General features: G+C 40.5%; 1 protein-coding gene across 4 annotated transcripts in view; it reads left to right on the top strand.

The window, feature by feature from the left end:
* Positions 1-26,518, top strand: part of inpp5b (inositol polyphosphate-5-phosphatase B) — a 135,184-nt gene that overhangs the window by 11,812 nt on the left and 96,854 nt on the right. For all 4 annotated transcript variants that reach the window (XM_052036675.1, XM_052036676.1, XM_052036673.1 and 1 more), the window contains exons 5-6: positions 4,108-4,218; positions 24,681-24,851. In XM_052036675.1, coding sequence (XP_051892635.1) covers positions 4,108-4,218; positions 24,681-24,851 — 282 coding nt within the window. The remainder of the gene's footprint in view (positions 1-4,107; positions 4,219-24,680; positions 24,852-26,518) is intronic.

The following is a 26,518-nucleotide window of genomic DNA, read 5'->3' as shown; positions in this document are numbered from 1 at the left end:
AAAAGTTTGGTCAAAGGTGTTTTAATGTGCAAGAGGAGGAGAAGGAGATTGAGAGGCTTAAGAGGGAATTTCAGAACATGGTTCTTGCTCAAGCCATAAACATCTGTAGTGGCTGAGAGGAGAAGGAAATGCACAAAATCCCAAACTCAGAAGCAGAGAGTTTCAAATATCTTGCAAGCTGGAAGATGTTACACAGATGTGGTGGGACAAGGCTAAGAGGAAGTTTCAAAGCAAGAGTAAGAACTTTAAATTGGAATCCAAGGTGTAGTGCAGATGATGACAGACAGCAGTGATAGTTGAGCGGTTCAGCACAGGTTAGAATATAGAGGGAAGTTTGGTTGTGCTGAAATCCTTAACATTTGTATGTCTGTTACTTATTGGGAGCTGTACAGTTCTGGGACTTGTCAGTGTTGTTGTACGGCTACCAATAGGTTGAATTTGAATACAGTGTGGTTTCCTTTAATTTCCAATAGGAAATTGCCTTGGTCACAAATGTTAACTTTTATGAAACTTTAGGGAACAAAACAGAGAAACCAGCCTTGCCACTTGCACCACTTTGCTCACTAGTGGAAAGCAACTGAGCTACTTAGTCAAAGGAGAGGTGTGGGGAGGGTGGCAGGAGAGGTGGAGGGTGTGGTTGTTCAAGTTCTATTTCTGAATTTCAAATCGCTGCAGGTTTGCTCTCTCAAGCTGTTGTAGAAATTGACCAATCCCTTCTCAAGGCACAATATTTTCCAAGTATTTTAAGCTGTTTTGGAGCCAGAAAAAGGAGTGTACACAAGTACCATCGGGAGGATTGTGTTTTGGCTGCATAATTCAAGTGCTTTGAAAAGTTGATTCACATTTTATGTGCTCAGGAATTGTGACTAGCTGGTAAATTGGTTTGAGAAAGAAAAATATTAAAAAATAAGTGGTTCTGAAGCTTCACTATGTTCCTTGACAATATTGAATTTAAACAGTTTGCATCAGCCTAACACTGATGGGTAAATGGATTGTTAGCTCACCAGTGACTGATGGGATCAGCTGATTTTAAGGGATCCACAAACAATTGGAAGATGCATATCATAGAGAAGTATTTGATGTGCTTGCTTTACGTAACTCATTTCCTGCTACAGGGCTTCCCATTTTCATATTAGAAATTTCGCACAACCCCAGGAGCCAACCAAACAAAACAGCAATCAATCAATATAATTAACAGTAAATGTATTGCTAGTGAGGTTTTAATTATTGTAAAATGGCATATAAAACCACAAATCCCTACAAGATGACAAGAGTAGGCCATTACCTATTGTTGCCTCACACTAGCAGATTCAGGCCGAATTAGTAAGGTTTTCTCTCCTATGCCCCGATTACTATCGGCTATTGACGCAGCAGAAGTGGGATGCAGCATTCTCGATTGGGGGGGGGGGGGAATCCAATTGTCTGAAAGTGCACCCTCATTCAATGATTTAGGGTCACAACTCACCATTTGGGGACCACTAGTGTATAACCTGGACTTCGCTTGCGTCCTCCTGAAAGCTGGACTGGTGAGAGTGACTGCTCTTGACATCGAGGCAACATTTGATCGTCCAATGGCATATAGGAGTTCCAGTAAATTTGAAGACAGTGGGAATGGAGGAAAATACCCCACTGGTTGGAGTCATACCAAGGCAAGGAAGATGGGTGATTGTGAAGGTTATTCATCTTAGTCCCAGGACTTTGCTGCTGGAGTTCCTCAAGGCATGTCCTGGACACAGCCATTCCATTTGCTTCATCCATTGATTTGTCTCTATCATAAATCCCAAGGGAGATGTTTACTAATTGCAGAGTTCAGTTCCATTGAGAATTTCTCAAGTTCTAAGGCAGTCCAAACCAACCATCAGGAAATCTGAACACCATTCAAACTTGGGTGGATACTGGCAACAAACATTCATACCACAGAAATCCAGGCAATGATTATCTCCAGCAAGATGGTGTCAAACTCTGACAGATGACATTAAACAGCATTATCACTGCCTGAATTGCAACCTCCACCCTCTGTCTTACCTAATCAGTTTCCTGCATGCCACTATTGACCAAAAACATAACTGGAAAAGAGAGATAAATGGTGCAGCAACAAAGTATGTCAGAGATGAGGATTTCTGTGGCAAGTGACTCACCTCACAACTTCCCAAAGCCTTTCCATCTTCTTCAAACTCAAAAGCAACCAGGTCAAAGTAACCCACTCTTCCGCCTGGCACCTTGTCTTCTACGACTTTAAAGTTCATTCCACCACTTCTGCCACAGTGCGTAATATTTACAATGTGCACCAGAAAATTGCCAGGGATTTTCAACAGCAGAATGCAAGCCCAGAACTTGAACCACGTGAATGTCAGGCATCAGGCAGGTAGCAACACCACCCCTTCATATTTCCCTTCCAGTCACATGCCATCCTGAAACACTTTCTTTTCCTCATGCTTGGTCAGATTGTTGGAACTCCCTGTCAACAGTATACTCAGATTGAGATGTTCAAGAAAATAAATTATCACCACCTTCCCAAAGAAACTAGACATCAATGAATGTTTAAAAGGATGGGAACTTAATCCACATTATACTCTTCCTCTAGTGCATGTGTGGGGAAAATAATAAGGAATTACAAAGTATTTTGCAATAATCATCTCTTGTGATGCTTCTAAGTTTACTTTTAATTTTTTGTTGTTAAAGTGTAGTGAAAAGATTAATAGTATCTAACAATTTGGTACAATGGTATCATAATCAAACTGCTATAATTAAGGTTGATTCTCTGGGTATGATTTAAGATAGGATATCTTTATTAGTCACATATACATCGAAACACACAGTGAAATGCATCTTTTGCGTAGAGTGTTCTAGCGGCAGCCTGCAAGTGTCGCCATACTTCCAGCGCCAACATAGCATGCCCACAACTTCCTAACCTGTACGTCTGGCATATAGGAGGAAACCGGAGCACCCAGAGGAAACACGCAGACACAGGGAGAACGTACAAACTCCTGACAGACAGCGGCCAGAATTGAACCCGGGTTGCTGGTGCTGTAATAGCGTTACACTAGCCGCTACACTACTGTGTTTTTAGTGGTTAAAAACATATTTCAATTGCCTGGCCTGGTTAACTTGGGAATATGGTGGTCATTTTTAAAATGTTGAATCTGCCTAATTGATTTGCTGAATTTGCTAATTTGCAAAAAGTTTTTTGTTAGCTTTAAATTTATCATTATGCACACTTGAACCTTTTTATTTGTGGATTTTTAAAATTGCTTGCCATGCAATTAATCTTAAAGTTCTAAGTATGTTCAGAATTCCTTCAGATGTTTGTTGTAGAATAAAAGCTCACTGGTTTACTTTAATGATTGCACCACTGAATTATGATTAGGCAGTTGCCAAGTTGGATTTAAAATTGAAACAACTCCAGCATGTAAGTTGTAATATATTTGTAACATTTTGTGCTTTGGGTCAATGCTAATAGTATTGGTATAATTGGCTCTCATTTTTTGTGGGTTTCTTCAGTGCTTGTGCCACTGGGTGTCAGTATATCCATGGCATTAATAGCATAACTGAATCTTTGCATTTTAATGGCTAAAGCTATAGAGATGCAAAGTAAGTGCATTTTAATTACATTCATAATTCATGTTTTTAGTTACGTGCTTATATGATATTCTGAATAAGTTTGGAAAAAGTTAAAAGGATTTGCTTTTAATATCCATTTTATACAGTACCTCTTAAGCACAAAACCTGTTTAACTTTAGTTCCTTACTTGCGAGAAAGGTAGTCTAACAAATGGAATTTTTATCCAGATATTCATGCATAACTGTGGTTAAATTTCTCCCATTTATATACCACATGAGACATACTAGAACATTTAGACACTTCTGTTGTGACCTTTTTGCTGTGGAAGTGGTTCATTTGAAATGTAGACTAACCTAAATGCAAAAGTAAAGCAGTTTCTGTGTTGCAATATGATGCAAGCTCCTGTGCTTATGCTGTGCTGTTGGTATGACATTAGCTATAGTTTTTTGGTTTTGTGGTTTGGATGTACAAATGCAAAATTCTACATATGCTGAAAGGACCAAATAAAACAGTGTTGTTCCAAAATGCATGTTGACAACTCCACAGGTTCTGACACAACTGTCAAAATAATATCAAGAGATGTCGATCAAGTCCTTCAGCTACCATTTGGTTCACAGACTAGGATTTTCCTACATGAAATCCACAAGGCACATGGAGGTAAGAAAAGTTTCTTGCTTCGAGGTGTTAATATTTTTGTAAAAGCCTCAAATATCCCAAAATATGACATTAGATTTGGGGCCAGCAGGGATGATCAATGCTAGAAATAGCATCAGCATCAGGACTAAATTATGTCAAGTCGATAACCTGTCCCAGTTAGTGCTGGAAATCTGGAGGTGTGTGAGCAAATAGCTTTTGCCACATGGTAATACCACCACTTTTCCCTTTCCAGCATCCAGGGACCCAAACACACCTTCTTGGTAAAGCAGCAATTCACTACAGGTTCCAATTTGGTGGACTGAACTTGGTGCTCACAAGGAACTGCATCATATCTTCTGTTACAACTCTCAAGCCTTAACACTGAATTCAACAATTTCAGATAACCAACCTTTCCAGTTTGTATCGGAACGTGTCGGTTCTGATAAAAAGTCATGAATCAGTAAACAATTTTGTCTCTCCACAAATGCTGTCTGACCTGGGTAGTTCCAGCATTCTCTTTTAGTTTAGATTTGTCAGTTCCAGTATATATTTTTATCTCCTGTTTCTCTCTCTTCTCATCCCCCTCCTACTTACAGTTCCTCCAGATAGATCATCTGCCGTCACCTCTCCCATTTACATTATTCAGTCTCACTTGGTCCATGTCCTCTCACCAGAAGTTTCCCCTTTGTTTCCCTCTACCATCTACCTTCTCTACAACTTAAAATATGCTCATTTTCTAGTTCTGGTGAAAGATCATCAATCTGAACCATTAATTTCAGATATTCCTTCCACTGATGCTGCATGATCAGATGTGTATTTCCAGCACTTACTGTTTTTTATTGCAACCACCAATGATTTAAATTTCAAGGAACTACTTTTAAGCATGAAGTAATTTTCTTGTCTCTAGTTCCTACCTAGGCTGGATTTAAGTACTTGTGATTACAATGGGAAATGACAAATACAATGGGAAATTATTGCGAAAAGTAGTTAAGCCCAGTAACCCATGGGCCATTTCAAATTCCATCATGAATTGTTGTAATGTTGAATTCAATACAGGTCATCCCTGGGTTCCGAAAGCCTGACTTAATGGAAGTTTGGCAATACCCAAAGTGGTAACTCAGCATCCCACTTTCCATTATTAAGAAATATACCGATTTTCAAAAAGCAGAAGATAAATTGTATAAGTGGACATGCTCCGATAAATATTAAATTCAAATGAGAACCAGTCTTGGAAAAATAACTATTTATATATAACCTCCCCGCAGTAATCAGACATCATTGTCTCTTAAGAACACAGGCTGCCAGTTTCATCGTGGGAGGCCACTTAAGAGAGTTGCTTTGGAAATTGACAAGTAATTGCTTCTATTTATACTTGTTCAATAATATAGTATTAAACAATGTCACATCCACTGATACTTCAAGCCCATGAAAACCAGCCATTAAATTGGACATCGCTATTCTGTTACAATGTAACTTGGCAGGGGAAGACAAATGAATGTTCATGTTACTTGGCCCTCATTGGCGCTATTCATTACTGTACTGTGGAGGTATGGTCACTGGTATTGAGTGATTTTTTATGTTCTGACTTATGGATGTAATCAACTTATGGTCTTGTATAAAAACAGGACCTGTTCCTAACACAGGGCTGGCCTGTAAATGGAATTGTTTTGTGACCTATTTTCAGAAAATCACCGTTCAAAAATTTTGTGTTACAGTTCGCATTCATATAACATTTATTTATTTCATAAAATACCCCAAGTTTCTTGAGAGGGGACTAGTCAAGCAAAATTTGATACAGATCTACAAAATGGGAATATAATAAATAGAAACAGGAGTCGGCAGTACTCAAGCCTATTCTGTCATATCAGAAAGCAAATAAATTAGACAATTGCTGTGAGTCTGAAGTTACGTGAAGGGTGGAAATGGCAAGGATGGCAGATTGACTTTTCGCCAGGATATTGGTGAAAACCATATGAATTTTACCACAATCAGTAGCCTAGACGTTTCCATTATTACCACCGGCTTTTTAAAAACAAGTTTCAGACAAATGATTATGAATTGCTTGGCAGCTGTGGTGGGACTTGAACTCCTCTCTCTGAATCTGTTTGTTATTTACATTAATGACTTGTATGTGAGTGTAGGAGATTATGATTGGTAAATTTGCAGATGATGTGAAAATTGGTGGTGGTGTTGACAGTGAGGAGGGTAGTCATAGACTAGAATGAGATTGATCAGCTGGTAAATTGGGCATAGGAGATGTATCTTAGGGGGTTCTATTAAGGGTAGGACATATATAATGAACAGTAGGTCCCTGAGAAGTATTGAGGAAAAAAGTGCCTTCGTGTCAAGTCCAAAGATTCCTGAAGGTGGCAGTAAATGGGGTGGTAAAAAAGGCAGATGGGATGCTTTTCATTAGTTGGGGCATAGAGTATAAGAGCAGGGAGATCTTGGTACAACTTTGTAAATCATTAGTTAGTCCACAGCTAGAATATTGTGTGCAGTTCTAGTCTCCACTAGGACGTGATTGCAGTGGAGGGAGTATGGGGCAGATTCACCAGGATGGAATATTTAAGTTATGAGAAAGACTGGAAAGAATGGGTTTGTTTTCTTTAGAGCAGAAGAGGCTGAGGAGGGTATCTAGTACAGGTATACAATATTTTGAGAGAGAAAGGGTAGATAGTAAGAATTTTTTCTCCATGGCAGAGGTGCCTGGAGTAGGAGCTTTAGAGGGGATCTGAGGAAGAATTTTTTTTTCATCAGAGGGTAGTCGATACCTGGAACATGCTGCCTGAGAAGATGGTGGAGGCAGGTATTCTCAACATTTAAGAAGTATCTGGATGAAGGTGTGAATCACCAAGGCATAGTAGGCTGTGGACCAAGTGCTGGTAAATGGGATGAGTGTAGATATGTACCTGTTGGTCAGAGCAGTCATGGTGGACCAAGGGCCTCTATGCTGTATGGCACTATGATAGTGTGTCTATTAGACCAGAAATGACTACACAAGACCACTTCACATGGCTCAGTATAGCTCAGGATTTTCCTCCAGGAGTCAGTTGAATACATTCAATTTGGTGTTGCCCATGATAAACATGTCAAAATCCAGTTTGAAACAGTGTCGGCACAGTCATTGCCCAAGACGAGTACTTAAAGATGACCGGTGTGATTCCAGTGGGACCTTGCCCAAATTTGCCCATCTCTTGGAACTCTGTTGTCATGAAGGAAACGGGAGAGGGGCCAGTTCCCACATTCACTGAAGGAGACGTATTCAGGAGGAAGGATCTGTTGCTGGTGTCAGGAGAACCGCCAGGTCCCCCATGTGAAATGTTAGAAGGAGTTAGCTATAATAGTCTCCTCAGTAGTAACAATTCCTGCATAATGGAGCAGTGTTGAGATTTTTATTCCAGGTCTTCCATGGGTCTGATGTACAGTCATTGGGGAAACTCAGATGTATGCATTGCATGCTTGGATACAACTTCTGTAACTTTCATTGACACGTATTTGACCTATGCAGTAGAAGGCCTCCATGTTGTCCGTGAGGCAGTGCTTCAGGTCGGTGACCTTAAGGGTTTGATGAGAGATCATTAACCAGAAGTGTTAGCTCTTTTTCTCTGCACCAATGCTGCCTGACCTGCTAAGTATCTCCAGTGTGTTTTGTTTTTATTTCAGTGTCTGTGAGGTCTGATCCAGTGTGACTTAAAGAATACCTTCCTGAACCAGTCCCAATTCAACACTGGGAAACCATCTTGGGTAGGTTCCCGGGTGAGCCCCCTCCTCAAAAAAAACTCCCCCCAAATTTGTGACCATTGCCTAAACCCTACCACCCAATCACCAATCTGCCACCCAATCTCTCAACTCTTTCCTGACTTCCAGTTTTTATTTTGTCCCCTCCCAGCTGACATGTTCCTCCCTTTCCTTCCGACTACAATTTCCCCTTCAGCCTCAACTACAGATTCATGGCTGTGTTCCTGATCCTTGATTCCTCTCCCACTGTTCCTAGAATGGCCTGGTTGTCATTAGTTAAATATTTCCCAGACATACTCCCTGTGTTTCATTCGCTTGTTACATATGAAGTCATTTTTTTTGCCACTTTGCTAGGTTTACGTTGTTGGATTGTTGGATAAAGTTTGTCATCACTTTCACAGTGTACTGCAATCAAATGCATAATTCCCACAATAAATCTCTTTGTATGCCTACATGAGCCGAAGTCCTTTCTTAGGAACTTGTTAGACTGGCTCTCATTTGCACCTGAGGCTGGGCATCCATTTTTGAGAAATGTTGACATTATAATGTCACAGCACATCTTGACACTCGTAATAGTTTGTGGACCAGAAGGCCCCCAGATTTAATTTCCATTTGTATTCAGTCTTAATTAAATTGGATACCACAGTTTGCTGTATCGATTTTGTCACCCTTGACCAGTGATATTAGAATGTGTATATGTGGCCAACTGGGTGAATGTGATTGGTTGCGGCTTTGATAAATTACTGGTTAAACTTGCACATGTAAGATACCTTTGTCCAGAATACTAAGAGGTGTCACCCAGAGTGGAGCCGGTCACTAATAAAGTAGATGAAGTATTCAAAATGAGAGGTGAAAGATTACCAAAACCAATGTATTTTTTAGCTACTAGCTATTTTTTAATCCTGGAGCATTCACAGTAGTAAACTGGTTTAAAGATGCATAGTATAGTTCAGTACATTGGGATGGACTGAATCCGTTCATACTGAAATTTGGTATATTTTGATTTTCTAATTTTTTTAAGAGCTCAAAACATGGTTGTAATTTATACATAGGTACATCTAATGCATGTGTAAATATAATACATCAGCATGTTGTATATCTTCCATAACTTTGTGTCACAACATCAGCTGAGCCTACAGTTGGCCTGTCATGTTGCTTCAGACTTAAGACCACCCAAGTCATGTCGAGTTTATTGTCACATGCACAACTTACTTGCAACAGCATCACAGGCACATAGCATTAGAGACACAATATTCACAAGAAAAACATAAATTAAACATAAATTACACAACATTTTACAAGAAAACACAATTAGAACAAAAAAAACAAAGTAATGCAAAATAGTCAAATGTTGCTATACTGAGGTAGTGATTGGTGTTGTGCAGGTTGTTTCAAGAACTGAATGGTTGAAGGGAAGTAGCTGTTCTTGAACCTGACAGGGTGGGACTTCAGGTTTTTGTAACCTTCTGACGGTAGCTACAAGAAGATGGCACGGCCTGGATGGTGGGGATCTTTAATGATAAATGCTACCTTCTTGAAGCAGTGCCTGGTAGATACTTTCAATGGTGGGGAGGGCTGTGCCTGTGATGTAATGGGCTGAGTCTACTACTCTCTGCAGCTTTTAGCGTTCCTGCGTATTTGAATTGCTGGACCAGACCGTGTTGCAACCAGTCAGGATACTTTCAACAACAGATCTTTAGAAGTTTGTTGGAATGTTCAGTGACATGCTGAACCTCAACCTTCTGAGGAAGTGGAGACACTGGTGCGCCTTCCTTGTGATTGCATCTACGTGCTGGTCCTAGGACAGATCATCCGATATGTTAACGCCCAGGAATTTAAAGCTGCTCAGCCTCTCTGTGAATATAGACTGGCGCATGTTCACCCTCCTACCCCTTCCTGAAGTCAATGATTTCACATTGGGGTTCCTTACTCCTGTTGCCACTTGATTCAAGGAACGGCAGGAGAACCTGTATATAAAAAAAAGAAAAAGTTGTGATGGGGGGAGGGTGAGTGGTGTTCATGGGGAGTGAGTAAGGCAGTGGAGAGGGGAAAGAGGAAGAGAGTTTTGAGAAGGGGGTGAGAGGCTGTGGCATCTTTCTCCCCAGGCACCACATACATATCAGTGCACACCCTCTCTCTCGCTCGCTCTCTCTCTCTCCACTGTTTCCTCCCCCAAACAGGACCCAACCTATATCTGCTTCGCTGCCTCCTCGAAATTTTTCTGTGCACAATTCCACAATTCTCAGCTACCACCATCTCGACAGTGAGGGCATTCTGATACTTATCCACTATGCCACAGACTGTGAGACTGTAGGCTTCAATCTTTGTTTTTCCAGCCTTGCAATCTGGGCAACTTTTCCCAAAAATTCTGCACTCTGTGCTGTTTGCAAAGTAAGCAGCTCTCAGCCACTAAGACAGAGAACAGTTTGTGAAGTGATGCAGGGGATTTTTCAGAAAGGTATTTTCTTTAAATGTCATCCCCACATTTCGAGAGGAACTTGCACAAGGTTCTGATGTATGCACTAGGTTTTGCAGCACAACTTACAAGCTTTTTAATCTTACCTATTTGCTCACACTCATTGACATCATTCCTAAAGGAGTCAGTTCTGAGAATTTGGTTCACTCATGGTGCTTTTTTATTGTAAGAAAATAACCTGTGTAATGTTGAAATATCATTGTTAAAATCTGATGCTTTAAAGCATTTCTGTTCATTTGTCATGTCAGATATTTAACTATGTACTCTTTGCAAACATTTAATTATCTAATATAGTCCTGCCTTCCTCGTGTCTACTGAAAATATATTTTACTTCAACATCCAATTTTAAGAGAATCTGCAAATTTGTATTTATCCTGAGTTAGATGAGGACAAGATTAGTGTGTAAAGCCCAATTCATTTGTTCTGAGGTTTTGCAAGAGATGATGCTATTTTTAACCAAAATTTAGTTCACAGGCGACAAACATATGCAGTGAAATGGAAAGATTCTACAGGGAGTGCAATAATAAGGTAAACTGAAATAGGTGTGCTGAGGATTTTCAAACCTTTTAGCCTAGAAATTCTTTCATGTATGTCAATATTTTTGTGTACTAGGTGAAGGATTTAATCTAAAATGGATCAGGTTCTTTGAGGTTTTGCAGTTGTATGTTTGTTCCAGATTCTTTTTGCATTGTTGCACATGGCAGTTGCTATACACACATAATGTTGATGCACAGTGACATGAGATGGTACACAGTGCATGATGTTTATTCGTTCAAAATTAACTTGTCCATTTTTTGCCTGTGAGTGATGATTGACACACACAGAAGCAAGTCTTTAGCTGGATAGCTGATTAGTTAAAACGAATCAGGCTTACTTGGTTTGTGTCCATTGAGTCCATCCATCAGGTAAGTCTTGCTTCAAATTTTTTTTATATAGCTTTTGCCTCTCTGATCTTCCCTAACTCTACATGAAAGTTTATAAGTTGAAGCACTGCCCTTTTTTTTAGTCAATCCCTTGGTTCTGAGGTGGCCAGCTCTTCCACAGATGGGTCAGGCAGGTAGAAAGTTAGTGAGGTGAAGTGCTCCTTCCACCACTTGAGCAGGGCCTGATGTGTGGACTCAAGGTTCTCTGTACCATCCTGAATGCTCCTTCTCCTCTTTGAGCTGTCATCTGCCAATGACTCCCAGGTCAGTGGGGATATTGCATTTCTTTAAGAAAGCTATGAGTACATCCTTGAATCATTTCCTGTCCACAGGGTGATCTGTTAGCACGATGGAAGGTGTCTTTTTCAGGAATCTGATGTTGGGCACGTGAGCGACATGATCTGAGAGAGGACACTGACGATGGTTCACTTATCCTTCTGGTGAATTGGAGGATTTTGCAGAGACAATGTTGGTGGTGTCTTTCCTGTGCCTTGAGGTGCCTGCTATTGGCAGACAGATTTGAGAAGATTTGAGGGGGGCAGGGATCACTGCTGCCTCACCAGAGTCCTTGATCTTCAAATGCTCTTTACCTCAGTAGACCAAAGGCTGTGCTGTTGCTTTGAAGGCAATATCATCAATATCTACCTTCACCAAGAATGGCTCTTGAGATGTGGGAAGTGGTCTACGTTTTCCAGGTCATACCATGGATCTTTATTGCCAGAGGGTAGTGTGGCACAGTGTGGACAAGTTGGAAGAGTACCTTTGCCTTGTGGGTGTTGAGTGTAAAACCCAGTAAACTTGTTGATGATGGCTTGGTGCTCAACCTTTGAGCAAGCATAGACACAAGCATCATTTGCATGCTGCAGCTTGACTCCTGAAGTTCAAGTGACTAATTCTGCAGTATAATGCTGTAGAATGAACAGTTTTCCATGAATTTTAAAAATTAGCTCCACTCCCAACGGAGGTTTATTGGAGGTGATGGGCAATAATGTGGTGAGAGAGACTGAGAAAATTGTTGCGGCAAAAATGTAGCCTTATTTGACACCAGCCTAAACGGAGATTGTAGGCCCATTAGTTGGTATCATTCTGCATGTCATGGAGGAAACGTAGAATGGAGATGACTTTCTGTGGGCAGCGGAATTTGTGGCGGGTGTTCCATAGGGTGCCCTCTTCACGTTACTGCCATCTGGGAGGAGGTGCAGGAGTCTGAAGGCCCACACTCAATGTTTCAGGAACAGCTTTAGATTTCTGAATGGCCCATGAACGCTACCTCGTTATTCCTCTTTTGTACTATATTTATTTTTGTAACATATAGTAATTTTTATGTCTTTATGTCTTCTACTGTACTGCTGCCACAAAACAACAAATTTCACGACATACAGTATGTCAGTGATAATAAACCTGATCCTGATTGTTCCTCCCGACTGATGGAGCCAAAGGCTTTAGTGAGGTTGGGGGAAGAAAAGCTGCATAGTTGTTGGTGCTGCTCGTTACTCGTTTTGTGGAGTTGTTCAATTCTACTGTGCAGGGAAACCCCACTACCTGCTTTTTAACTCTTCCCTTGCAATTTCAAGAGAACAGTTGTATAAGAATGCAAGAACTTGATGGAGGAAAGGTCAGGAGGGCCTACTTGCCATCAGATTAGATCATGGCTTCAGGTGCATTTTTCTACCTGATCCCAATAACTTTTTATTCTCCTACTTTCCAAAAATATATCTATGTCAGCCCCGACTCTGCATCCACACCTCTCTGGATTAGAGAATTCCAAAGATTCACAATCTTCTGAGTGAAGAAATTCCTCCTCGTCTTAGTTTTAAATAAGTGACCCTTTATCTTGAGACTGTGCTCTTTAGTTTTAGATTCCTCCATTGGGTAAACATCTTCACAACACCTGCCCTGTCAAGCCCCCCTCAGAATCTTGCATGTCTTATTCTGCTGAACTTTGCAGAGCATAGGTCCAATGCATTCAATCTTCCCTCATAGGACAATCCCTTTATCCTGCACTGCTTCCAATCCTTTCTTAAATAAGGGGGACTAAAACTCCCTGTTGGGGTACTCCAGGTGTATCTTCAGCAAATATTTGTGTAGTTGCAGCAAAACTTCCCAAATTTTGTACTCCATTCACCCCTTCCTCGTTACCCCCTCCTCACTGCCCCTCCCCATTTGCTAAAGGGCAACGTTCTTTTTCCTTCCCCACTACTTGCTGTACATGCATGCAAACTTACTATGTTTCTTTGCAAAGATACCCTGAGCTCTCTGAACACCAGTTTTCATTCATTCAAGATGAAACAAAAGTACTTGTGATTTTTCTTTTCAGTTTAATATCCTGTATTTGCTGCTTTTCATATGATCTCTTCCTTGAGTAGACCAAATGTATGTTGGGAAATAATTTTGCTAAGAACTTTAATTCAATTTGCCAAGTATGACCCTGAACTTCAGTCATTTGCCATTAATCCCCCTCTATTCTTCGTCACCAGCACAGTTCTAATGGTACCAAGATTGCAAGTAGTCTGGTTCGGCTTTAGCAGGTATAGGGTGGCGTTGGAACACAACATCTTTCAGATACACATTTTTCAAACTCTCAATTAGGAATTGCATTAACTGTTTCAGATCATAACTTTTTTTTCAACAGCATACAGTGATAATAGTTCTATTGTTCCACACTTCTGGACTCATTTTTACCGTATTTATTCTAATACCATCATTTTTTTTATGCTTTTGTCCCTCCTGTCACTCCTTCTTTCCATCCTACCACAGATCTTGCTCTCCGTCTTTCTTTCCCTATCCTTTGCTCACACCTTTTAACTTTTTCTTGTTCTAACAAAAGGTCACCAAGTTGAAATGTTAACACTGTTTCTTATTCCACCAGTGCAGTCAGCTTACTGAGTAATTGCAGCATTTTCTGTTTTCTTTTGCAACTTTCTCCCAGATCTCATCCTGATTTTCAATTGTAAGGCCCACCCCTGGTGACATCATCTGAAAACACAACTTGCACTTTCACAGGTTTATTAACTACATCCACTTCTATCTTATGATCATCTTTCAGTTGCTCCACTGTCTAATTTGTCTTGTTACACATCTGATGCAAATACTGAATGAGTAGAAAACATTAGAAAGACCAAACCTATTGTTTTAATTCCCTTCCCAAGCCCCCAAAATCATTCTTCTTCCTGCCATTTGACTGAAGCGGAACCAGATTCTTCTCAGTCCTGGTGTCATGTTTGATCTAGAGCTTCTGACAACATACCATAATTGCCAATTTACGGTTCTTCTCAGTCCTGGTGTCATGTTTGATCTAGAGCTTCTGACAACATACCATAATTGCCAATTTACGGTTCTTCTCAGTCCTGGTGTCATGTTTGATCTAGAGCTTCTGACAACATACCATAATTGCCAATTTACGGTTCTGTGGTATCACCTGGCTTTGTCATGCAATCCTTTATATATCAGAATCAGGTTTATTATCACTGACTTGCATGTCATGAAATTTGTTGTTTTGTGGCAGCAATACAGTGTGAAGCATTAAATTACTACAAATTACAAAATAAATAATGCAAAAAGAAAGGAATAACTAAGCAATATTATCCTAGCTGGACTCATTTCTTCCATCTATCACGAACCCAAGCACATCCAGTATTCTGCTGCTGTATCCTGACTTGCACTGCCTCATTCACTCATCATTTCCGTGCTGCCTGACTTGTATTAACTCTGGTCCAAAAATGATTTTATGTTAAATTCACACCCTTCATTTTCAATTCCCTGTATGACTTTGTTCCACACAACCTCTGTAACTTTGCACAACCCCGCCAAGGTCTCTGTCCCTTTTATAATTCTTGCCCTGTCCTAGTTATTTTCTCCATTGCTACATTGAAATCAAGAGGGACGGAGGCCCAGTCAGAATCATATCCACCTGGGGCTTGGTATTGACTTCCAGGTGGCCATCTCCTCGGATACAGGGAGCCAACGAAATAAGAGTTCATGAAATTGTTTATACATAATTGTCCAGTGCATTTTATTAGTGATGGGTATAAGCTGATGAATGCGATGTGTAGGGGTACTGATAGTGGATCTTTTTGCAAAAAATATAGTTTAATGATCTCAAGGTAGAAAGTGCTGAAAACTCAGCAGATCAGGGAGATATCTTGCAAGGCGAAATAGCTAATGTTTCAGGCTGAAGACATTTGGTCAAAAACGGGGAAAGAGAGAAAACAAAGTTAGTTTTAAATTGCAGAAATGGTGAGCGAGGAATGGATAGGAGCAAGGGAATATCTCTGATGAATACAGGGTTTGCCATTAGTGATAAGCTGTAGACAAGATTATCCAGTTGATGAGGTAGAGATAATGAAAACAAATGGATCAGGCAGTCTTTACTGGGATAAAAACTAAATGAATACCACAGATGGAAAACCTGCACACAAATTGGCCAGTTCTGACGCAAGTAGTGAAAGTGAGTTACTTAAATTTGATAGTAATTCTGCAAGGCTCCAATGTGCCTCAGGTAGAAGCTGAGTGTTGTTCATCAAGCTTGCGATAGGCATATATAACAATTGAAGGAGACAACAGAACCATGTTGGAGTGGGAGGGAGAATTTCAAGTGGCAAGCAACCAGTTTACTGATGCCAAATTTCAGTCTCTCATTCAAAGTAAATGTGTGTGAACTGAATATGTTTGATATTATCATTGTAAACTGGCCTGCAACTTTCCTCCTTGCCTCGATAAAAGGATTGAGGTTTCTGCAATGAGGCTGTGCATTGCACTCTACAGCCAGTTTTTCACAACTCTTCAGATAGCAGGGTCAGTTTTTGATGGTGACAGTGTTCTCTTGAGGTGCTTAGTTAGTCAACTGATGTCATGCTTAGAAAACATAAGTTAATTGCGTACTTCATTTCTGAGCCTCTAAGTAACCAAACAGGATTATCACCGTGTCTTAAGTACTGTTTAATTGTGGATCCTTTGACTGTAGAAAGACGCCACTCCCTAATGTTATAAGCAACCCAAGAATGACAATGGTAAGTACTGATGTTTACTGACTGAAAGTAGAACAAATTTGTTGCAGAAGCAACATCATGCAACACTCAGATGTATGTTAAACATGTACAGAGTATAATCATTGTGCACCAAACCAACAGTTAGTGCTGTGCTCTTCATAATTGCTATAATGTGGTCATAACATGTCCTGTCTGAGCTATTTCTGTGGTTGGGCCCAATGGTGAAGGAACTGGGCCCAAAACACTGACATTAATGATAATTTTGGGAACTTAGAAATTCCTGTGTTCTTGTTAATACAATCAGTCTTGTGCAAGCAAAGGTTTCTTGCAAATGTCGTGGTTTTCATAACTAAACGGAAGGAGAACAGTGCAGGTTGACTCTTTGCTCAGGTACTTCTGTGTTTTTGGCTGGAAGCTTTTGGCTTCATCATAATTTGAAAGTTTATCTTGATTGCTGCTAACAGTGCATGTGTGGGTGTTGCTGACAAACTTTAATGACTTATTCTCCTTCCTGATAGTTCTAATTTGTTCAGACTTGCTTTTATAACATTAAGTCTGCTGCAAAAACTTGTGGTATAGCTGGCTTTGCATACAGGGTGTTTATGAGTATGCAAAATGATGGGTGTAACTATTTGCAGTATTTTGTTTAGTGGGTTTAAAGTTAATTCTGACATGGCATTCTGTTGCTCTTACTTTGCTGTTGTAAGATATTTCCCCTGCAAAATTAATGATGAAACCAATATAGTTACAATAGCTTCATCGTTAAAGTATGAATCAGTAACTCAGATTTTCAACTGCAATCATTTCAGCAGCAGTTTACATCTTCAACGTATGTGACCATTCAATTGTTGGACAGAGGCTGGATAGTATTCCTCAGAAGATGATGAGATTAATTGGAGAAATGGAGTACTTCTGAGACAGACAGACAGCAGTTCTGCTTCTGTCTTTATGCACAAATAAAACACACTTTTTATATCCTTTTTTAGAAACTAGTGAATCCTTATTTCAGTCTTGAAATTAATTATATATATCCAGTCAGCTATAGAATAACAGATAATCACCCTATTCTCAGCAGCCCCTTCTGGTTCATGCTGAGGGCCTAGGAATTTCTTCCTTCATGTACCTCCATATATTCTATTAGTTTGCCAAGAAAATGAGGATCCTCAGCCCCTTCCCAGCTGCATATGTTGCCATACCTAGGTCTGTTTCTGATAAGACTGTCTCCTTGACAATTCATGGTCCACTGTCTGTATTGTTGTATTCTCCTTTGTTTCTATGCTTTGAATTTCACCAATTTTGGTTACTGGGATAAGTATCAGACATATAATGCAGCAAGTCTGCCTGTGCCATTCTTATGAAAATCAAAAAAAAAATCCACAGATGCTGGAAATTTGAAATAAAAACTGAAAATACTGGGAATACTAAGCGGGTCAGACAGCATCTGTTGAAGGAGAAGTAAGGGTTAACATTCAGGCTGAAGACACTTTTTCAGAACTGGCAGAGAGAGACAAGTTAGTTTTAAGTTGCAGAAATGAAGGGGGAAGGATGGTTAGGTCAGAGGGAATATCTCTGATAGTTGAAGCCAAGGTGGTCATGGTGGTAGGGCTATCTGGGTGATAGGTTAATGAGTGAAGTTAGGAGGAAGAAAGCAAAGAAAACAAATAGTCATATGGTAATACAGTACAGAAACGGGCTTTCAGCCCACTGTGTCCACGCTGGTCATCAAGTACCCATGCGTACTAACCCATTTTCCATCACGACCCATAGCCTTCGGGTGCTTTTCATGGCATTTCAGGTGCTCATCTAAGCACTTTAGAATCTGCCTTCACCAAATATCTCAGCCACAGGACATCTCTGCAGGAGTTCCTCAGGGTAGTGTCCTAGGCTCGACTATCTTCAGCTGTTTCATCAATGACCTTACTCCATTCGTGAGGTCAGAAGAAGGGATGTTCGCTGATGATTACTCAATGTTCAGCACGATTTGCGACTCCTTGGGTATTGAAGCAGTCCACGTGCAAATGCAGCAAGACCTGGACGATATCTAGGCCTAGGCTAGGTGGTGGCAAGTAACATTCATACAGCACAAGTGCTAGGCAATTACGATAATCCAACAAGAGAAAATCCAGCTATCGCCCGCTGACATTCAGTGGCACTACCTCCGCTGAACCCCCTCCGCTATCAGTATCGTGGGGGGTTACCCATTGACCGGAAACTGAACAAGAGTAGCTGTAGACATAATGTGGCTACAAGAGCAGGTCAGAGGCTAGCAAGTGACTTGTCTCCTAACTCCTCAAAGTCTGTCCACTGTCTACAAGTATTAAGTCAGGAGTGTGATGGAACACTTTTCATTTGCCTGAATGAGTGCAGGTTCAATAACACTCAAGAAGCTCAACACTGTACAGGACATAGCAGCCTGCATGATAGGCACCACATCCATCACTATTCACTCACTCCACCACTGATTCTCAGTGGCAGCAGTTTGTACCATCTACAGGATACACTGCAGCAACTCGCCAAGACTCCTTAGCACCTTCCTAACCCACAACCTCTATGAGGTAGGAGGACAAGGGCAGCAAAAGCAAGGAGACACCACCACCTGGAAGTTGCCCTCAAAACCACGCACCATATATTTCTGTAGCTTCACTGTCTCTGGGTCACAATCCTGGAATACCCTCTCTGACAGCATCGTATTGGTTTATTATTGTCACTTGTACTGAGGTACAGTGAAAAGCTTGTCTTACAAACCGATCGTACAGGTCAATTCATTACACGGTGCAGTTACGTTGAGTTAGTACAGAGTGCATTGATGTAGTACAGGTAAAAACAATAACAGTACAGAGTAAAGTGTCACAGCTACAGAGAAAGTGCAGTGCAATAAGGTGTAAGGTCACAACAAGATAGATCGTGAGGTCATAGTCCATCTCATTGTATAAGGGAACCGATCAATAGTCTTATCACAGTGGGAATCATTGTGGGTATGCTCACACCTCGAGGACTGGCTGCTTCAAGAAGGCAGCTCACTACTACTTTCTCGAGGGCAATTAGGGATGGGAAATTTAAATGCAGGCTCATACCCACATCCCTTGAATGAACAAAAAAACACTCGGGCAGTGGTTCCAGATTTCAACCACCCTTGGGGTGAAACTGAAATTTTTTCCAAATCTCCTACCCCCTACCTTTAACCTGTGTACTCTGATTATAGATACCTCTGCTAAGGGAAAAACGTTCTCATCATCTACACCTAAATGAGGGCTTGCATATCTATGCCCCTGATAATATTGAATACCTCAATCAGGTACCCTTTCAGCCTTGTCAGACCCAGCCCATTCTTCCACAGAGAAACTGGGCTACCAACACTTGTTGATTTTGATATTAGATCCAGTTGACCTGAACATACCCAGATGGAAGATGAGGTGCTATTTGGCCTCATTATTTATTAACAGTGCAGAAATCGGACATGTCAGAATGGGATGGGAGATTAAAGTGGCAGGCAACTGGGACCTAGGGGTCAACACAAGTATACAATTAAGCATATATTTCCCACCCTTTCACCATTTCGTAGGAACGATTCCCTTCTTGACTCACTGGTTGTTCTTCCACCTCCACCACTCACTCCTCATCTCCTTGCACTTTCCTTATCAATTGTAGGAGATTCAACAACTGTCTTTTTACCTCTTCCCTTCATAGCATCCAGGGACACAAACAGTCCTCTCTGGTGAAGCTGACTGTCACTTGCACTTCTTCCAGTCTAGTGTCCTATATTTCATTGAATCGTCTGGTACAGAAACAGGCCCTTTGGCCTACCATGTCCATGTCAACTGTTGCACCCAATGGATACAAATCCCGTTTACCTGCGTTAGGTCCATAACTTTCTATGCCTTGGCAATTCAAGAGCTCACAGTGTGATTTCCTCTGTGTTGGAGAAACCAAACACAGATTGGTTGACCACTTTGCGGAGTGTCTTCAATCTGCAGGAGTGACCATGAGTTTTCAGAGGCTGTCACTTTAACTCCCAAATCTCATTTTGACTCCTCTGTCTTTGCTTTCTGTAACAAGGCCCAATGTAAGCTTGAGGCAGAGCACACAATCTTCTGTTTGGGCATATTGCACCCAACCAGATATAATATTCAATAATTTCTGATTAGTCACTTTCTCCATGTCACAACTGGTAGGTTACCTATCAGTAGTATTCACTCAACTTATCTCTCTCCATTAGTAAAGCCTAATCTGCTGGGCATTTCCTATATGCTTTTACAAGTTCTTTTGTTTGCTTTCTCTAACATCCTTCATTAACCTATCAATCAGATGGTTTCATAAACAGTTTAGCACCATGGCAACACTAGCATTACCCTACCAAAGATATACTCTTTGTCCTATTCATCCTACACTCCCTGCAATTTAAGATCAACTTATTTTCTCTTTTTCCCAGTTCTGATGGAGAATTTTCGACCTGAAATGTTAAGTCTGTTTCTCCTTCCACAAGTATTGCTTCACCTGCAGAATATTTACAGCCTTCTGTTTTTATATATGCCTTATTTTTTACTTGGTCAAAGGTGGCCTGGCTCTATCTTCCATTTTTCTTACTTGCCTCTATTATTTCAGAATGTCTTGCCATATATAAAACTTATACAACATTCAACTATATTTGCCTTTCTACATTTATTACAAGGAAGCAAACACTGAGCAAACAAGTCCTGGGGGTTTATAACTCTCCTAATGTTGAGAATTCATGTTCTCAGTACCAAGGATAGAAAAGATAGATGTGATTAGAGAGATTACATTTTCCTGATTGGGGCCTGCCATCTGCTTTCAGAGAAATAAAGGACTGCAGATGCTGGAATCTGGATGAAAAACACGATGATGCTGGAGGAACTCAGTAGGCCAGGTAGCATCCATGGAGAAAAGCAGGCGGTCAATGCTTCGGGTCAGGACCCTTCTTTAGGGCTGAAGATGGGAAAAGGGGGAAACCCAATATATAGGAAGGAAAAGCAGAGCAGTGATAGGTGGACAAAAGAGGAGAGTCAGGGTGGGCACAGGGTGATAATAGGTAGATGGCAGGTAAGGAATAGTGATAGGCAGGTGTGAGGGAAGTGGGGAGAGCAGATCCACTGGGGGATGGGTCAAAGGTAGGGAGAGGAAAATAAAAGGAGGGGGTAGAAAAAAGAGAGAGGCTAGGATCTGCTTTGCTGAAAATCACCACAGATCAGAAACTCATTTGGACAGCCACATATTAGTTATTTATTTATTAGTCACATATACATAGAAACACACAGTGATATGCATCTTTTGCGTGGAGTGTTCTGGGGGCAGCCCGCAAGTGTTGCCATGCTTCCGGCGCCAACATAGCATGCCTACAACTTCCTAACCCGTACGTCTTTGGAATGTGGGAGGAAACCAGAGCACCCGGAGGGAACCCACGCAGACACGGGGAGAACGTACAAACTCCTTATAGACAATGCCCGGTAACTATAAATAGCATAGCTACAAGGAGGTCAGAGGCTGGATATCCCGGAGTGTGTGGCTCGCATCTCAACACCCACCCCCCCCCCCCCCCCCCCAAAAGCCTTTTTTTTTACCTTTGACAAAACACAAGGGAGGAGTGTGATGGAATACTCTCCACTTGCCTGGAGAGTACTCTCAACTTGTCAATAATTTTTCAAGAATCTCAACACCATCCAGAACAAAGCAGCCTGCTTGATATGCAACGCATTGCTCTAACCATCGATTCTGTCCTTGGGTGCACAGCAGCTGCAGTATGTACCAACTAGAACATGCACTGCAGTTATTCACCAAGGCTACTCCAACAGCACCTCCCTCATCAATTTTTAAAGTCATTTTCCTCTTATACCCATCTAAGGTCACTTGTTTTTCTGTTGACATATATATTGCACAGCTTGCAAGCTAACCTTGATAAGATCCCAACCAGACATGGGCTATCCTCAAGCCAAAAACTTGTGCATGGTCTGCCTCTTGCTCCAGTGGGAGGTCTGGGGTGTTTGCTTGTTGTTTATTGGTCAGCCAACTTGGGTACAGATGTTGGGTTCTGGTGAAGGATCTTTGACCTAAGTGGTAATTTTGTTTTATCTTCTATGGATCTTGACCAACCTCCTGAGTGTTTCCAGCATGTTCTGTTTTTATTCCAGATTTCCAACATCTGCAGTCTTTTGATTTTCAGCTTGGATAGAGAGTACTGCCAGATAGTCCATTTCTCCTGTGCTCTGAAGGAAGCTATTTAGTCGCTGTAATGTGCACACTGATCCCACTGTCACGGTCTGGAAGTTGCATCTGCCAGAACCCCTTGTGGGAGGTCGCAATTTGTATAACCTTCATCTGCTTTTCTACAGTGGTATGACCACATAAAGCATGTTTAGCATGTCTAGCATCCTCTTTTCTCATCTGACCAAAGCCCTCCAGCTGTCTGAGGGTGAGCGTGCAAAAGTCAGCCAAAGTCAGTCAAGTTTATTGTCATATGCACAAGTGCACATATGCACAGTTGCAATGAAAAACTTACTTGCAGCAGCATCACTGGCACAGAGCATCGCATAAGCAGCATTCACAAGAAAACCATAAATTAATCATAAATTATACACAAGTTTTACAAGAAAGAACACCATCAGAACAAAAAAAAGTCCATTTTAGTGCAAAGTGATCAAAGTGGTCATAGTGTTGCTAAACTGTAGCCAGTTAATTCTGCAGCAGTCATTCAGTACTGGGTTGTTCGTTTTTTTGCATGGACTAGTGTTCCCACACCGGGCAAGCATACTTCACTCCAGAGTACTGTAGGAGTGGGGAAGTTCCAATCACGAGGATTGTTCCTTCTGTTTTGTAAGAAGGTGTACACTTGAGCTTTTCTCAGAGCTTAACTGGGTTTGTGCAACGAGTGAGGTGGTTGTGCTTCCAGTTGATCTTCGCACTCTGATTTGTTGGGTTTGGTTTAAATTATAGTTGATAGTCTGGTTGGTGCAGCTCTTCGATCTAACTGAAACCCTTGCTTCTGCCGCTATCGTCAGGTTTCAGTATGAATAAAATTAATTATGTGTAAATGTGTTAATTGGTCATTTGTTTAAAGAGCAGGGGTAGTAATACATTTCCTTGGGGTAAGCTGTTGAGTTGCAAACATCATCATCAGCAGCATTTTCCTCCAAATTTGACGTAAACATGGTGGTTTTCCATAATTATATGGGTAATATGGACTTTAACTTTATGTTATGAGTTTGGAGGCAAGTATGGCTTGTGATGTGTCCTCAACTACTAAACTAGATCATTGGTCAAACAGTCGAATTTGACATTGGTGGGAACGCTACTGTTAGCCTTATTGTTCATTGATTGAGGAGGGAAAATATTCCTGATGGTTCCTGGTCTGTTTCCATCTGGAACTCTTTCTGCTTGTAAGTGGATCTATATGAAGGTCCTGCTATGGAGCATTAATTGTAAAATAACTCACTTTATTAATGCATTGCAGTGAGGAAGCAGAAGGCTCTCGCCCATGAAACTGAACTTTCATTAGGAATGATAGACTTTGAGAAGGGAGAGGACAACATCATATTTTAATCTCCATTAATGAATGTGCAGACATTTTTCTGTGATAAATTTATGTGAGTCATCAGAATCTTGAAGAATGATATGGGACCATAATGACTGTGAATGTCTTAAACTTCAGTAGATCAATGAGCAAAGACAAAAGTAGTTTTTGGTGGGATGCCAGTATTAACATAAATGAATTGCCTTTGAGGAGAGAAAAATATTGTCTGTTATTGTTCATCCAGAATGCAGAACTTCATGTTGTCTTGCATCATCAACGCTGAACAAACAACTAATGATCACATTCATCCATGGCATGATTAGATGGGAAGATATTAGAAAGTTAAAATTTTTCCCATTGTGTAAAATTATATTTGAAGGATTGTCAAATGCCAAGCAATCAAATTAGATGCTAGAGTATTTGTACAGTTTTGATATTTGACAGAATGACAAGAGGTTTATATGTAGTACGTTGTTTTAAATTTTGAATTGGTTCAAACTATGTATACAGCAGCATGAAGTCCCAGAAGTTTCTCTCTTCTCTTGATTTAATGCATCATTGCTGTCACTTTCAGGATTTAAAATACAATAAAATTATTTGGCATCTTCTCAGGACAAAGCATTGCAAGTTATCTTGTCAACTGAGTGTCTGATCTGAACTCATTCTTCTTAACAGTAACAGAATATTATTAAATGATGGTAAGGGTGGATGTGTTCAAAGAAATTTTAAAATATGTAATTTTTTTCACTTTTACGAAACAAAATGTTTAACAATGGCGATGGAAAAACAATGAAAGGTGTACACTACTTAACATGTGATTTTACTATTTGTAGAAGTACTCAAACAAGCTGTCACTGGAGGATTCCCGCTCCAATTTCAATGGCTGTCAAAGTACCAACAAAAGAAAAATTCCCAGCTTCACAGATCCCGAGGAAAAGAATATGCAAATAATACTGCATCCTCATTCACTTGTGCAGGAGAGAAAATAGCCAGCAAAATAGGCGGTAAATTCTTTTTATTCATTCTTACAAACTTTATCTCTTGAACTCCTGAAGAAATGTCTGGTTTCTGGTGAGCTGTCGCTGGGACTGAGAATGTTGACCTCATTTATGAGTGTACATAGTAGCAAAAGATTATTTAGCTGTAACATCGGAGTATGATCATCATTCTATTTTTCTTCTAAACATTATCTGGATAATATTTAAGAATGTAAATACAAAAAATTGACCACGTATTCCTGTGTGCCTGAGACTGATTGAACTTGTCTCAATATTAACCCTAGCTGAGTTCCTCTAAACCAGTAGGTAAAAATAATCTGACCCAAAATTTTGCTTAACTGTGTTCTCAGTGATGGTTTGCTGTGTGCTATAGTGATGACATTCTGTGGTACAAATGATATTTTGCTGCCCTGTCTTGTCTGAGTACACCTCTTACACATTTTCCTGGAAAATATAATGGATCTTATACATTTGCAATAAATTGGGACTTTGTGATTGTCAGTGTCTTACTAGCTAAGTAGCCACTTTGTTTCTTCAACTCACAGTGGAAGATTTGTCACATCTAGGGGTGTGGGGCAGGGTGGTGTGAGTTGCAGTTCAAATGTTACTGCATTAGAATTGCATACTCAGCTCAGTATATCTGCAATGTGTCTTTCAGCATGAACTGTCTAAATTTATTCTACGAGGAAGCTGGATTAGAGTAGTTTGATCGTCGAACCTGCTGTGCCATTCATATGATCATAGTGTCTTGGCCTGAACACCACTTTCCTGCTCTCTTACCCACACCCCTTGACTCACGTGGTTTAAATGCCTGTCAGTCTCTGCCTTGAATATATTCAATGACTGTGCCTCCATAGCTCTCTGAAGTAGAGAATTTCAAAGTTCAATGCTGTGAGAATTAAAATTCCTCCTCATCTCCACCTCAAGTGGGCAATCCCTTACTCTGAAGCTATACCCCTACTTCTCGGCACCCTCGCCTAGAGGAAATATCTGCTCAATCTCCTTCAGAATCTTGTGTTTCAGAGGTTACCTCTTATTGTTCTGTACTCCAATGAATCTAGGCTCAGTCTGCTGAACCTTTCTACATACAACTCTTCATACCTCTTGCAATAACAATCAACATTCCATTACCCTCCTAGTTACTTGGTGTATCTGCATGCTAACTTTGTGTTTCATTTAATAGGAATCCTAAGTTCCTTTTTTCCACAGCATTTTGATAGTTTGCCTTTTTATTCTTTCTCCCAAAGCGGATAACCTCACACTTTTCCACATTATCATCCACCTGCCAACTCTTTGCCTACTCATTTAACATATGTCTATATACTTTTACAGGCTCTTTATATCTTTTTCACAACTTGCTAAATCATCTGTCTTTATATTGTCAGCAAACACGGCTAGAGCATGCTTGGTCCCTTCATCCACTTTCTCAGTAGAGATTATAAGTAGCTGAGGCCTAGTGCCAATTACTGATTACAAATCCAAAATGGACCTGTTTATCCTGACTTTTTTTCCTTTTAATTAGCAGCTCCCCTAACCACATCAATGTATAATCACCAACAAATCATCTGTCTGATCTAAAGCAATAACCTTTCATGTGGGACATCATGGAGTTCCTTCTGGAAATCCAAGTATACCACATGCCATTCGTGATAGCCATACCTTTTTCAATATTC

This window comes from Pristis pectinata, chromosome 22 (assembly GCF_009764475.1).
Source record: "Pristis pectinata isolate sPriPec2 chromosome 22, sPriPec2.1.pri, whole genome shotgun sequence".
NCBI lineage: Eukaryota > Metazoa > Chordata > Chondrichthyes > Rhinopristiformes > Pristidae > Pristis > Pristis pectinata.
The sequence above is the reverse complement of the archived record's forward strand: the minus strand, read 5'-3'. Positions and strand labels throughout refer to the sequence as shown.